This window comes from Rhagoletis pomonella, unplaced genomic scaffold (assembly GCF_013731165.1).
Source record: "Rhagoletis pomonella isolate Grant_MI unplaced genomic scaffold, Rhpom_1.0 Rhpom_scaffold_00012, whole genome shotgun sequence".
NCBI lineage: Eukaryota > Metazoa > Arthropoda > Insecta > Diptera > Tephritidae > Rhagoletis > Rhagoletis pomonella.
Genome location: NW_023458566.1, coordinates 20,448,397 through 20,463,915, shown reverse-complemented (window position 1 = coordinate 20,463,915; position 15,519 = coordinate 20,448,397). Strand labels below are relative to the sequence as shown.

At 36.3% G+C, this 15,519-nt stretch overlaps 1 protein-coding gene across 1 annotated transcript in view; it reads right to left on the bottom strand.

Moving 5' to 3' along the window:
* Window positions 1-15,519, bottom strand: part of LOC118747633 (division abnormally delayed protein-like) — a 39,468-nt gene continuing 23,949 nt past the window's right edge. Inside the window, exons 3-9 of the mRNA XM_036481682.1 lie at window positions 15,017-15,140; window positions 14,445-14,921; window positions 14,131-14,320; window positions 2,725-2,897; window positions 1,602-1,809; window positions 1,383-1,527; window positions 1-1,288 (exon numbers count right to left, since the gene is read on the bottom strand). Of these exons, the coding sequence (XP_036337575.1) occupies window positions 1,107-1,288; window positions 1,383-1,527; window positions 1,602-1,809; window positions 2,725-2,897; window positions 14,131-14,320; window positions 14,445-14,921; window positions 15,017-15,140 (1,499 nt within the window). The 3' untranslated portion in view covers window positions 1-1,106. The remainder of the gene's footprint in view (window positions 1,289-1,382; window positions 1,528-1,601; window positions 1,810-2,724; window positions 2,898-14,130; window positions 14,321-14,444; window positions 14,922-15,016; window positions 15,141-15,519) is intronic.

The window sequence follows — 15,519 nt, the reverse complement described above, 5'->3', positions numbered from 1 at the left end:
TGATGTATTTCACATAATTCATGTCGAATCGGTTTTTTTTTTTTAAGTCGAAGAAGTACAACTTTGTAATTTTGCTCACATAATTTGCATGAACGTTCACGTATACGTATTACATTAGCCACACACATACGTATGTATATGAATATTAGCAGAGGATCTAACTTTTTTCTCTTTCATGACAAATTCTTGGGAAACTATTTTATACAAGAAAACATTAACATTGCCCCTTTGAAATATTTTGCAAATTTAAATTTGTTCAAACTACTTATTGCGGCTATATTTACTAAGGTAGCTACAAAATTCATAATCAATTACATTATCTATTCAAATTAATTTATTTCTTTTTCAAAAACAGCGCTCACTTCCTGTGTATTTTCACTTGTTTTGGCCTCTTTAAGGGGTTTTTAGTAGCTACTCTGGCTATGCATACCAATAACTTCAGTTTTTTTCACATATAAAACAATTCATTCCTGGGCTTGAGTTTATTAGCGAGTGCGTGCTTGTGCGCCTAAAATTATGCCTCCCACACTTTGTTTCTGTGTGGTAAATCAGTTCTCAACCGATTTAATGCATGCAATGCCTTGCATTCTCCATATCTCTCTCTCTCTCTCTCTTTCTCTATTAGCTCTATACATAAACATACATATAACATATTTATTGTTTTATATAAATGTCTGTATATATTTATATGTAAGTTTGTATTTATATGTAAGTTTGTATATCCTACGTAGCGTATGTTCGCAATAAATCTGTACTAGTACCTATACTAGTATACAATATTGTTAAACAGAGTTGCACTCTCCACATTCAATTTTTATGTACTTGCTTGCATATCAACATACATATTTACATGCAAGTATGTATACATACATATAGCGCGTATACCTAAACTAAATTGTTAATTAAATTGTTTATTTAGTTTTTTGTGTGTTTCCTTTGTCCGGCGTCGTCGTTCATACATACATATACATATATGTATAAATTAATTATACATAGTATTCCTAAAGTGAAACAAATTTAGTTTGTTTGCATTCCCCATCATCCACATTTATTGCTGGCGAGCTGCGCTGTGTGCGTTGCGTTGCGTTGCGTTGCATTGTTGGCGTTTAGCTTCTGCTTCGCAAAAGGGCTGTGAATGTGACTAGTACTGCGGCGCCGGCCAGCAGCGAGCTCAGGCGGCTGGGACACGCGGCGGTGAGCGGCGTCGCCGCGGATTCTTGACGTGGCTCGATTTCATTGTTGGTGATCTCGGTTGGACCCAACGGATCGAATGGCGATGAGGTGGCACCTGTAAAGCGAATTGAAAAGTATGAAATAATTGAAAATGCTTTTTAGATTTGTATATGTATGTATGTATGTATGTATGTATGTTTGTGTCCTACCATCGCCAGATCCATCGCCTGAGCCATTCTGGTTGCCGTATTCCTCGTCATCCATGTCGTCGGGCATGTGGCCGCCGGAGCCCTCCTCATCGTGGCGCGCCATATCGCTCTGTATGTCAGAGTATGAACGCGTGGTGGATGGTATCTAAGTGGGAAAATAATGACGATTATGAATACGTATGTATTATTTTTCGTATTTTTGGCGCGCGCTCGACTTACCGCCGTTCCGATGTTCTTGCGCACCTTGATCAACTTGTCCACCAGTTCATTCAATTTCGTCGATTGCGAGCTTGGCACCAGCGGCACCTCGGGATTGTACCGTTGTGTGTCTACACCTTGGGTCATCACTAGTTGGGTGTAGTCGCCAACACGATCGCCTGTCCAACAGTTGTGATCATTTCGTTGGATGTCATCGTCTTCGCACACACTGTGCAAGCATAGCAAAGTGGAAAATAGAGAATAGAAGAAAAAAAAAATGAATGAAAGATTTGATTGTCATCGGTTTTCTTCTATTTCATTTAATTTTCTATTATTTAAATCTAGAAAATATCGATTTTAATTGTTGTGTCGTCGAAATTCTGTAAGAATAACAAAATCCTAAAGCCCAAATGTTAACATCTTTTGTTCGTGGCACCCGCGATACCATACATGCCGTCTTTCGGCCGAAGCCAGCGCCGCCCATGAAAGTGGTAAGTTTTTAAATATGTACTATGTACGACTCCTATATGTATGTAATTCAAAACTATGATCTTTTTAAAAAATCTGCATTTCAATCCTTTCTCTGATTTCACCAATCAACCATCATCGCATCATCGCATCATCGCATCATCGGTCGTTCGTTGGTTCGATGACCCGCTACAGTCATGCATGTCCATGTCCAATAAGGAGATGATCTGTGACGTTATATTTTTCAGCGCAGCTATTTTAGCGCCTCTCTACTATACTGTGTTGCGCGATCTTCTGCGCAAGATTCGGAATGTAAATTACAAAATAGTACGTGTAAAAAATTAACGGTAATAAAAGTATTACAGTAATGGGTTAGTACAAAAAATTAAGATCTCTGTGTTTCATTTATTAACCGACTTCAAAAAAAGGAGAAGGTTATCAGTTCGTCGGAATATATATCTACATATTTTTTTTTTTATGTATATTACCGCGTTACTTTGAACCACGTTAACCGATTACGATAATTCTTCTATCGTGTCTCACAGATGGTCCCATACTAATTTGGTTTAGATCCGATTATTGGATCATGAAAAAATTAACGGTAGTCTTAAATTTATTTTTTTGCTTAAAAATTACTTGTTATACAATTGTCTACAATTCTTGTGCAAGTACTCACTTGTTGACGATGTTCGAGTAGAATTCCTTGGATTTGTCTATGGTTGATTGGAAGTGCAGAATTTCCGCATCCGGTGGGGTTGCCCATTTAATGTTGTGCGGCTGCAGAGGGCGTAGATCATTGTCCGCTGTTAGTGAGGGCAAAAGTTTTGGCGTGCCACATGTTTTCTTGACCTGCGAGATGAAAAGAAAAAAAAAATTTTAAATAATTGGAATAGTGATCAAATTGGAGAATGGCTTAAGTATGGTTAGATTGGGCTAGTTTATGTTAGATAGGGTCTCCGCAAGATAAAGAAACGATGCCTAATGAGCAAAAATAGAAAGTGTAACTGTGAAAGTCTGCTTGAAAGTTCCTCTGGCATGCAATTTCACCGCATCCCACCTAAACCAACTGCCATAGAAAGAACTTGAGACCATGTAGAGCATAACCATCATATCTCCATTTAGCTGTATGACTAAGGTTAGTTTCGAGAACTATTTAAAAATTTACTTTATATAAGGCTCCCAAATAAGATCCCCAGTCTCCGCTGGAGCTAAACTCGGTGTAGATTGTTCGATTCAAGAGGGAATGCATTTATCGACCAAAGTGGCCTTCAGACTAGAGATGCGCGCGGGACTAAATATTCAACACCGATTCCACCTATCCCGATATTGAATTTTTCGGTCCCGAAGACAAAGTTTTTTTAGATTTGTACGGCGGATCCCCTGGCCCCAACAACTATCACTAAAAAAATGCACACGTCTTTCTCTTTCTCGAATATTCCGCTTTCGTCATTCTGAAATATCTGGCATCTTCTGGTTATTTTATTTTGCTTGCCGTTCATTTTTTACACAGTATAATTTTTAAAGGTGCTAATTTCATATAGCGTTTTACCAGGGGCCTATTTCATAAAAGTGACAGGTGCGACAATTGTCGATTTTTCTATAAAATTTCACTGCCAGAATTGTTGGCGAAATTTTTCACATTTCGTATACGTTTGTAGGCAACTGTGAAAATTTTTGGAAAACAACATTGATAATATGGAATATTGTCGACAATTGTGCTGACAATTGTCACTCTAACAAAATTGTCGTGACAATGGCGACAAAACCAAAACCAAATATGGTAATTGCGTGCATTCCATTACTTTTCAATAATTATAATATTTCTTAAAACTAAAATAATGCAAATGCAAGTATTACATATCATTTACATATAAATTTCATATGACTGGCGACAACTTTGTCAACGACAATTTTAAAACACGACAATGACAATTTGTCACTTTTTCAATGGAATTTCTCATGGAGTTTAAGAGGTTGTTTTCATGAAACAAAACACCCACACCACCAAACTGTCAAATTGTCACGGACAACATGGAATATGCCTGTCATTCAGGGTTCGGATTTGCCTCATTTTGGCCCCTCGCTCGCTCGTTAGTTTGCTCTGAGTTAGCGCAACTCACGAGGAACACGCGAGGCTGTTTGCAAATGAGCACTCGTTAGGTACGAGCGCACGCGATGAGTAGCCAGCGAGCGAGTAAGCAAGCGAGGGCGGCGCAAGAGTAGAGCGGCAAGCAAACGAGGGCCTCATTAGCTCTGCCCTCGCGAGAGGGGCGTTGCGAGCGAGGCACTCATTTGCAGCAGCAGACGAGCGAGGCGAGTAAACGAGCGAGGGAAATGAGGCAAGCAGATTAGACAGGCAAACGGGTTGTTTGGTCAGCAAAAATGTATGGGATAAAAATTGCATCAACTAAGAATTTAGAGCAAACGATTCTATGCACACATGTAGATATGTATATACATACATATATACACATATGTATGTATTTATTTATGTATATATTTTCATGCACAGAAGAATAGATGCGTGCTATTTTTGCCAGTTTTATCTACTAGGTAGGCTCATATGTGCATACATATATATTACTATGTACTTATACGCACGTATTATTCGCAAATAACAATTTGCAAAATGGTAAAATTTGCCGTATAAACGCTGAGTTAACTTTTTATTTGCAAATAACTAAATCACGCAAATAAATATTGATTAGTGCTACTATTTGCAAATAAGCCCAAGACGCCGCCATTCTTAGGTTTATTTTCTTTTTCGATTGTCATCTTATTGCCTTTTTATAATCAAGACGTTGCCATTTTAAACTTTATTTTCTTTTTCGATTGTCATATTATTGCCTTTTTATAATCAGGCAATATTAAAAAAGAATTTTTCACCATCGAATAAACAGTGAGTTAGGTATTAGCAAATTATTTTTATTTGCAAATAGCTTACGTATAAACGTAGTATATGTAGGTATAGTTTTTTTAATTTTCAATAGCTTATAAAATTTCAACTTATACACTTAGGTCTCTTTTTATGTGGTTCTTTTTTATGCGGATTTGAATTTATGAGGTTTTTCAAACATTTTTTTCACTGTATCGATTTTGCTTCTTTGAGAGTTTTTATTACTTTTTTGCAATCAATTTTTCTTACATAATTCATGCATTTTTTATGATATTTTTTGTTTTGGTTAAAATACAGAAGTGAAGAAATAAATTGTTTTTTTTTTTTGAAGTATCTGAATTTATGCGGGTTTTGAAAATGCTGGAACGCATCTCCTGTTCTTGTATGAAATTAAAGAACTTTTTTATGCGGCTTTCTGAAGAACGCATCTACCGCATAAAAAAGACCTAAGTGTACATGAGAGACAGACCATACAAGTCCAAGCAAGTTTCATACTTTGTAAAAAGATTTGAAAATTTCAACAAAGTTTTAAACTTTTTAATCACATTTATATGTAGAGCAATGCTTGGTGTGTAGTTTTATAGCATAAATATATCATTCTCACTCGAAAAATATCATAATTGTGTTTTTTTTAATAATTTTGGAAACATTTCAAGTAGAATGTTCATATTTTTCCATTTAGGTGCCTATGTCTGCATACATACTAGGTAGCATCCATGGGCGGAGGGTAGGGAAAATCCGGGAAACGCAAACTAGCGAGCATATAAAGCGGGTAAACCAAACGGGGGCGATGTGAAGTAGGTAAAAGCTGAGTGGACAAAGGGGAAAAAACGAGACATCAAAGGCAAACAATTTACTCAGGCAGGCAAACGAAGTAACGTAATGGTAAGTACATATATACGGTGGACGGCTGCTTTGAAATTCAACGCCAACGCAACGCCAAAGTTGTATTCTTTGTTTACGCAAATACATATCCATACATACATACATATGTACATATGTCCTTGAACAACAGGCCACAAATAAATTTTTTCTCCAAGGATTATATTTCATTCAGGTATACAGCATAACTGCTACAAGTAGCAAACTATTTTGGGGTGCTAACAAGTGCTTACTTGTTTTTTGTTTCTGCGGCACAAACGATTATCTATACTATCTTCGTTACTTACTTTTCTCTGTAAAGACAAAATACATGCATATGTACATACATACATAAATACATACATACATACATATATAAATATGCATGTTATGTATGTATATAACTCTAAAAAATATCTCATTCCATAATCTGTGCTTACGTATGTAATAAATTTTATTTGTTGTTTTAAAAGCTGCCCTAATATCGAGCCCTAACCGCCAAAATAACGTAAGCGACATTTTTTTCAAAATTTTCTTTTTGATGCAGAAATATTCCTAGAGCATCTAGGTACATTTCAGCATCAAAAATAAAATTTTGAAAAAAATGTCGCTTACGTTATTTTGGCGGTTAGGGCTCGATATAATATTCACATATTTATATGCATATGTACATATGTACATACAATTATTAACATACTTTCGTACATAATCTATTGACATACATTCCCGCATTTTTATGCACAAAAATGCATGTGTTGTATAGTGCACTCGGAGCGCTCGCTCCTCGCTCACTCGTCTTACCTAGCAGAGCGAATATGCAGACAGCTACTCGCCTCGTACTGCGAGCGAGGCAACACACAACAGCCTCGCTCGTTTAATAGGAGCGCGAGGAAACAAGCAGCGCTCGCTCGTTTAGCGAGCGAGGCAAACTTCACGTGCCTCGCCTCATTGCTGCTACGAGTACGAGCTGCGAGCGCCTCGTTGTCTGCGAGGCATTGAGTAGGAGTTTGCTCGCTCGCTCGCTCGAACTCCGAGTTTTTGCCCACCCTGCTGTCATTACAAAATTATCATTGTCGCTTTATGAAATAGGCCCCAGGAGTGTCGATACATACCGTCCATCCGGGCCATTTTAAAATTAGTACGTGGGTCCCGCGGGTCCCGATATCCCGTTCCCCTTTTCTACTTCAAAGCAAATAGTGTAGTTTACGGTCTGATTGGTTTAGCTCAGTGGGACCAACCAAAAAACAAGGACATACGAACTTTTTTCTTAATTGATATGATTATCGACATAATAAACTTTCCGCTTTTTCAAGCGGATAACCTTTCCTTGTGGGGTTGCCCCAAACATATGGTACTATATCTCGAAGACCGAAAAATTTCAGCTAAAGACAATAAAGTAAAGATGTGAGAGCTTCCATATCCGAATGCTTAGTTTGAGAAATTTTCAACGCAGTTAAAGAAGAACAATGTTCAAAACTTATTAACTTGGAGGCTCCACAGACGTTTCGTATGAATGTCACACACGCAGGCATTTTTTTGAGTACACAGTTCCCACATCTAATGGTATCTTTGTAATGAAAATGTCCAAGTTGCAGCATGGTCATGCCACACACAGACAATTAAATTCTAATAAACATGAATATGTACATGCAGTGGTGGCATTGTGGCATTCGGACGCAGTCAACAGATCCATGGACGACTAACTGTTCGCATCGAAGTATCCCACAGTTTTTCGATGGCTCATTGATGCATGCATAAGCACATACATATGTATGTATGTAGGTACACCCGTGCGACATATGTACATACATGCACATACGGTCATTGTTAAGCGTCCATATATGTATGTATATCAATGGATACCACCACCATCACTATCGAGTGGAAAATATTTGAAAATTCTGGCTTTGAGGGCTGGTGCGGTTATGCAGTCGCAGTGATTGCTGTTGTTTGGTGTAATTTACGAAAATGTAAACATTGGCCAGGTAATAACGATGTGTGGTGCATAATAATGAATGGGCACCTAAGCTTTTGTTTGTTGGCATGTATGTATGTATGTATGTACGTGGAGTTGTGTGTATATACCCAGTACGGAAAGGAAATTGTTTAAATAATGATGTTCCACCAGTTTTTTACCCACCACAACTAATTGAAGATCTGACATTCTTCCTTGGAACGAAATGTTTACTTTGACATGGCAAAGTCCTAGGAAGTAGTCAATTATGCGACTCTGCATTTGATTTCAACTACTTTAAAATGCATTTGGCTTAAAGCACTTCAAAGTCAGTATGTTTCGTTTGCAGATGTCTTTTCAACCAATTTAAAATTACTTAGTATTAAATGCTGAAATAGTTAATTGCCCAAAGTTAGATGATTTTTCAATTAATTTTGATTTATGTATTTGCAAAGTTATCAAAAGTGTAAGGACAGAGTGAATAATGGACTAGTCTACGAATCCGACGGGCAAAATGCATCTACCAGGTTTTATAGAACTTTTAAGTCAGCTGCGGTAAAAAACAATATTCAGACGGAGACGGACAATGCGAATCTATAGGAGAAATATATAATATATATTTTCGATTCGTTTGCATTCAGTAGACATCTAAAGGGTTTTGTAATAAGGGCGGTGAGATGTTGAAATGTAATGGAATTTAAAGAAGCTGTGTGTGAGGTATCACAACGAAAATCTTTTTGTATTTGAAAGGCACGCGAATGCCATTATGTATGGAACCCAAGTTCGCTTAAATGTCCGTCACGGCTTCTTAAGGTGGTGGATTATGATCGCTTTAAGCCCGTTTATTAGCATAGAGATGCGACTTTAGGAAATGCCATTTGGTGCCATGGTGATTTGGCATTAGTGAGTACAAAATAAATGATAGGTTAGACAGACACCATGAAAACGGACATCGCCGTGAGAGGTCGCCAAAATCTAACCGTGCCCACGATGTAGGGACATAAAGAAGGCGCCTTCCGCGGATAGCATCCACCCTCTCGCTGACGTCACATTATTATTTTTTCGCACTAGTGAAGAATACTAAATTTTCATATTGTAACTATTTGTCGAAAAGTTGTACCTAAAAGTAGAAAAACGGTGCCTAAAAAGTAAACATGTATTTTTATGTGCATAAATTTTTGATAGTTGGTTGACTACATCTTCCTTCTGTACCATATAAACTTTAGGATTTACATAAATCAATATTGTACCTAAAATAATAGCTTTTATTTAACTTCTATTTCTGAAGAAAATCGGTAAAGAAATCAAAATAATGCCGCTATGTGAACAATTTCTTGCAGATTTTTTTCAGAATTTTCTTTATTTTTCGTACGGAAATTTCTTTACGAGTTCGCGTCAACCACTTCATATAGTTTTCTTCGTAAAAAAATTTTTACGAAAATGAGATACTCCTAAATATTTCGTCAAGATTTCGGAAACTTTCGTTTGCAGGGTAATAACAAAACAATTCAAAAACTCTTTATTTATTGCGCTTCGCATAACCTTCTTAAATTATTGGTAATGCGAATGAAAGAATTTTCAAATGAAAACTTTATGATATGAAGAATAATAAAGAATAGGTAAACAAATATAAATTTTGCCTGAAAAAGTATTTAAAACACAAAAACAAAATACTTTTGTTAAATGTATTTGCATTTTAAATACTTAAATCTTTGAAAGTAAGTGCCAACCACCACACTTTAATCTTTGCGATTTGAAGCTGAGAAAATCAACACATCCCCAAAAAATGTGAGGAAAAGGATGAAAGAAATGGTATTTGGTGTACACATTCAGAGAAACCAGATAAATTCCTGTCCATAATCCAGAATATCTTAACATGAAGACCATCAAATACGTACTACACAAAGAGCATAAAAGAAATTCGTAAAAAATTTTACAGTTTTGCATTCTGCAATGGTATTGTGTCATCGTTTTCTAAGTATGTATATATGTATGTTTGTATATATGTTGTGCACACGCCGGCCATTATGCATACATATTTTTTGAAGGTGGATTTATTCTGCATTTCGCAAATACAATCATCAAAGCATATTTACTAAGTAAAACTATTTTATTAAGTATTCTCAAGTAAATGCAAACACTACCTACTTCATCCCATCAGCACTTATGGATTGTATGTACATACATGTGCCATACCAAAGTACTCAAGTTTATGATTAAGAGCACACTTTCCGGCATTACAACGATGGCGCACAATGAAAATTATAAATTTAATTCAAACTTGACATTCAGACAATGAAAAACAAAAAAAAAAAAAAAATGAAAACAACATCAACAACAATACAATCTATCTACTCAACACGTAAAGTGTACTTAAATGCTTATAAGCACAGGAAGCGATGTGGCTCGCTGCTGCTCATGCAACTTACGAGTTTATAAATTGAATGCATTTTCAGTGCAACGTGCCACAAGCTTTAGGCTGTCTGCAATATATGCTACTGCCGCACTGATTATAATCTCGATTTTATTTAACGAATTTGCATTGTTTTTATAGACATACAGATATCCGAAGGTGGACTTTATTTACACATTTTCCAATGTACTTGAACTTATTCGATGATAGTAGCATTCGTTGTGTGCTTAAGAATTTAAAACCATCGACGATATATTAATCTGGCTGAGAGTAGTGTGCAAAGCAGTACTGCTACATTCGTGCGTTTTCCAATGTCGGGCAAAGTTATACTCAGATATCTTTAAATATATACCTCCGAATAGTGTCAAACAGGCATTAAAGATTTGTTGGCTCAAAAAAAAAAATTACGACCATCTAAGCACACCCTAATGCACATATGAGCATTGGTGCATTTGCATTGAAAAACAAAGCGACAACAGAAAAAACTGACGCCCATTTAAAACTCATCATTCCACAGGCCCACCCACTGCTACCCATTTTAATAAATAAAAATACAACTGAGTCATATTTTTTTTTTTTTTGTAAACCAAACTGTTAAACATGCAAACAGTTTAATCGTTTGAAGAAAAGTGCACAGTTAGGTGCAATTATTTTCAATTACCTACTTACAACAGAACATCATACGGGTAACGAAAACCAGCGATTCTATTGAGCTTCCTCTCACCCACCTTACACTCGGCTCTGCCACTCTCCTGCGGCAGCAACTTATGCGCGTCAACAGCTTTGTTCGGCATCGACGAAAAGTAGTGGCACCACGTTGGCGGATTTGTTCACATTTTTGCTGTATGATGCATACATTTTGTGGTGTTTTACTTGCAACATTCGCACCCAACCCGAATTGCTAGAGGTCAAATAAATGTGCACTAATCAATCATCGTCGAGGCACTTTCATAATTTATCAAAGTGGCAATAAAATCGCAAACAGCAGGCGCTTCAGCAGAGGAGGCTAACGGAAAAATATGTATGTATGTGAACATTCTTATGCACACCAAAAATCTTTGCTACCCCGCTACTGGGCAGCTTAAATTATTTCCTTGTCTGCGGTGAAAACTAAAACAATTAGAATGATTTTTATCATAAGTAGAGCAGCGGCACATAAATGGAATGCGGTGAAGAGCGCGGTGCAACAATTTGTTTTCTCGTTTTCTTTTTTTTTTTAGTTAAATAATAAAAGATTGATTAGAAGATAGATGCCCATGAGTCTGTTATGGAGCCGCTTGAGCTTTAAATCAGCGATGGGCAGAGAGAGCTTTTACTCAGAACGCGCCTATACAAAATGTATAAAAAGCTTAAAAGAGCTTTGCCCGCGCGCAAGGCAGCGCCCATAACCGCTTTAAATAAATAATAAGGAATATGCAATTTTTTCTCACTTCAAAAACGATTTCTTGTAAGTCCGCGAAAGAGAGGACTTTCCATAATACATAGTTTAAAAATATCACTCGTTTGCTGAAAGAACGTCATAATCCAAAGAACAACGGTTTATAATCAAGGTATGCAGCAATTATCGTAACCATTTTTTTTTATATAACGATATCTGTTAATTGTGTACCATTAGAAAATAATATTTTTTTTTTACTCTTTTTTGTACTTTGCTTAGCAGCCGTAACTAGGAAACAATTACTCTTTGGCCAAAGCGTGGATCAAAATTATGGTTTGATGACTGCTTTGGCCTCTGAGTTAAATTTTACGATTACATTCTTTGTAGTTTTTAGCCTACTTTAAGTCCCGTTTCAACAGTGGAGAGTTAACTCACATTCGGCAGTTAACTATAGATATTCCGTACGAAAATTGCGAGTTAACTGCCGGATGTGAGTTAACTATCCTCTGTGATAGTGGCCTTTAAGAGCAAAAACCAAACAAAACTTTTTTTAGAATTTTTTGAGTTTTCAAGTTGTGACCTTCTTACAGTAAACGAACGATATGTATTCATAAGATACAATTACCTTCATAAAGTTTGTAAATTTTCATTTCCATATATATATACAGTGACTCAAACAACTGACTACGTGCTAATTTTATTTAAATATTCGCAATGTTTTTTGAGCTAATTTTTTGTTTGTCAATTTTTCTATAAAAATATATACAAAAATTAGGAAAATTCAACAAATTTTTATCAAAATTTCAACTTTTTAATCTGAATCTTTAGAACATTTTTGGGTATGCAATTTTATAGCCCATACAATTTTAGTCTAATGAAGTGCAAGTTTTAAACGGCTAAAAAATCTCGTTGATTTTTCAGAATTTTTTTTTGAGACTACTTTTTCGGTTATATAACAAGTGCACTTTACAAAAACTGATGTTGATTTTTTGAAATTTTTATTTGCTAACGGTCTCTCGCGTTTTATTTCGTAAGAATTGTATGCTTATATGGAAAAAAGTTCAAAAATCTGTCACCAAAAAAGATGTTTCAAAAATCAACGGGATTTTTTAGCCGCTTGAAACTTGCCCTTCATTAAACTAAAATTATTTGGGCTATAAAACTGCATACCCGCAAATGTTCTAAAGATTCAGATTAAAAAGTTTAAATTTTGATGAAAATTTGTTGAATTCCCCTAAATTTTGTATAAAGTTTGAAACGTTTAGACGGTACTTTTATAGAAAAATGACTAAAAAAAATTTAGCTCGAAAAACATTGCGAATATTAAAAAAAAAAATCGACACGTGGTCATTTGTTTGAGTCACTGTATGTATTTAGAATGCAAGGCCAGCTTCCGTATGGGCTCAAATAATTAAATAGATCTCATTTACATTTACAAGTATTTAGTATTCCAACAGTGTTCGGTCTCTCCATTCGATTCCTCCCTAGCCGTTAATGCCTTTCGCTTTTTAAGGGGAAAATACTTGCACCGAAAAATCAACAATCGAAAGGCAGAGATAAAAGCTGGAACATTTGCTCCACTTCGATCCTTGCAATTTGGCAAGGGTAAGGCAAAAATTTGCAAAGAAAAATCAAAAAACAAAATTAAATGGGAGCGAGTTTTTTCCGCCATTACCTTTACTTTCAACTGCATTGGGAAATAAAAATATTGGCAAAGCTGGCGATTTAATTAAAGCAAGAACCGGCGACAATTCGATGACCTACCGGTGTAGCCTTAGAAGGTAGGGAAAGCATCAATCAATGGCGCATTAGGGTGACACAACAATTCTGCTGATAATAAAAACTATTTTCTTGATTTTTTTTTAAAGAAAATTATTTATATAAAAAAACCGTAAAAGCTTATTTTGACTGCTTTAACATTTGCTAAACAATTGACTATTAAAATTGCCATAAAAGCTGCTATAAAGTTTCCTTTAAAAATGCTAAAAAAATTTCCTGTTAAGTAAAGCAATTTTTTAACAAAAATTACTTATTTAAAAAAGCAACAATGTATTTTGCATTGCGTTTTAAAATAGGCTATAAAATTCACTTTTTAAGTTGCCATAAAATTTACTACAAAAGTTGGCATAATAGTCGCTAAAAAGTTTGTATAAAAATACCTAAACATCCCCTGCAAAGTAGAGAAATTCAGTGCTTAGTATTTAAGCAGGAAAAGCATTTATAGTTGTAGGCGAAAACAACTTTGATTAATATTGGCCCACTCTAATGTTGAGTCTCCAGATATGGAGATGCAGTAACTAAATGGGATTCAAGTACAAAATATCAAAAGGCGCTCAACGTGGGAACAAGGAGGAATCGTAGTAATTAAAATGTAGCAGTAAATATTTTATTCGTGTAGGTTAACGGCGTCAAAATGTGGTAGTAACAGTAAAGAATACGTAGATATCTTTGTTTCAAGAAAAAAGTGGTTTAACGGGTCAGCAAAATTTCCAGACTTGATGGGAACATTGTTCGGATTTAATTCCAGAGATCAATGACATCAACAACAAATACTCAATACCGAGTGCATCTCCAACTTACCTTCATTTCTAGGTTAGGTCCATTCTCCATAGCCCGCATAATGGTTTCGGACAATTTTATATCCAGCTGCTTGATTGTTGTTACAATGCCACTATCCGATCGTATGTGAGTCGTCACTAAATTTTGTATAGCATCCACCACATTCGACCAAGGGCTATCCAATACGCCAGCGTATTGAGCCGAGCAGCCACTGTGAAGAGGAAGAGAGGGAGAGAGAGAAAAAAAAACAATAATAGTAATACATAAAAAAAAATCCTTGAAAATTTCAATCATTTCGCGCTTCCGCCAATCCAATCCAAAATGCTCGCACTTACCGCAGCACATTCATGCAGTAGCTGTAGCACGCTTTCACTTGTGTCTTCTGATATCCATTACAGCTCGGACAGTAGCTCATCTTGAGCAAATGCTTCTGACAGTTGTCGGTCAGATACATGGCATACAATTCATCAGTCTCGCTAAGCACTTCAGCGCTCTGTTGCAGTGAGTTCAAGAAGATGCTCGCCGTTTGTACGCTTTGAAGCAAATTGCGTTTGATCTCCTTGGGTATGCTGCCGAATGGTTGCAGATCGTCGAATGTGTGCTTCAAGCAATTGATATAATCCTCATGTAATTCGCCATAATTATCCTTGCTCAAGTGCACCGCCTGATGATAGGCGACCGGAAAGAGATTCACAAAGAATTTCTGTATGGCATCTTCTAGATTGCTCAGGTTGTTGCCGCTGCCGCTGCTGCTGGTGCTGGTGCTGCTGCTGCCGGTGTTGATACCATTACTATTCGCATTCCTCAAGTGGCTGTAAGTAAGGAAAAAGAAAACGTTGGAAAAGCATTAAATAACGATTTGATAAGAAAAGCAGATGGAGTGAGCCAAAGTGGATAGTTGACTTACTTCATGATCTCCGAATAGAGCTGACGTATCAATTCGCTGGACTGAGGCACCATGCGTCGGTATACTTGGGAAAATACCGCCAAGGTTTTATTCTCAGACTGCTCCGCTAGTTCAAGGACATGACCTGTAAAAGAAAAAATTTAAATTAATTATAAGTGTCTAGGAAACAAATCTTTGTGTATTTTGCGCTTATGTTGAAAACTGCACTTTATTCTAAGTAAATAGGTACTAAAAGAAAACTTGAGAAGCTTAATAATTTTATAAATCGCAAGAGTTCGATAGCGACATTCTTACACAATATGGGGATTTGGCCCCCAAAAGTTAATACTGTGGGCGATTTTATTAGTGCCAATAAAATATCCATATCTATGTATATTGAACTAATAGAGAATTCCAGTAGTTTTGAATAGCACTGGGCTAGGTGAGGTTATCGTGGCTGCCTTATTCAACGTTGGAGGGGGGGGACTAGTCAATATACTAACATTTTACGCTTGAATTGCCAT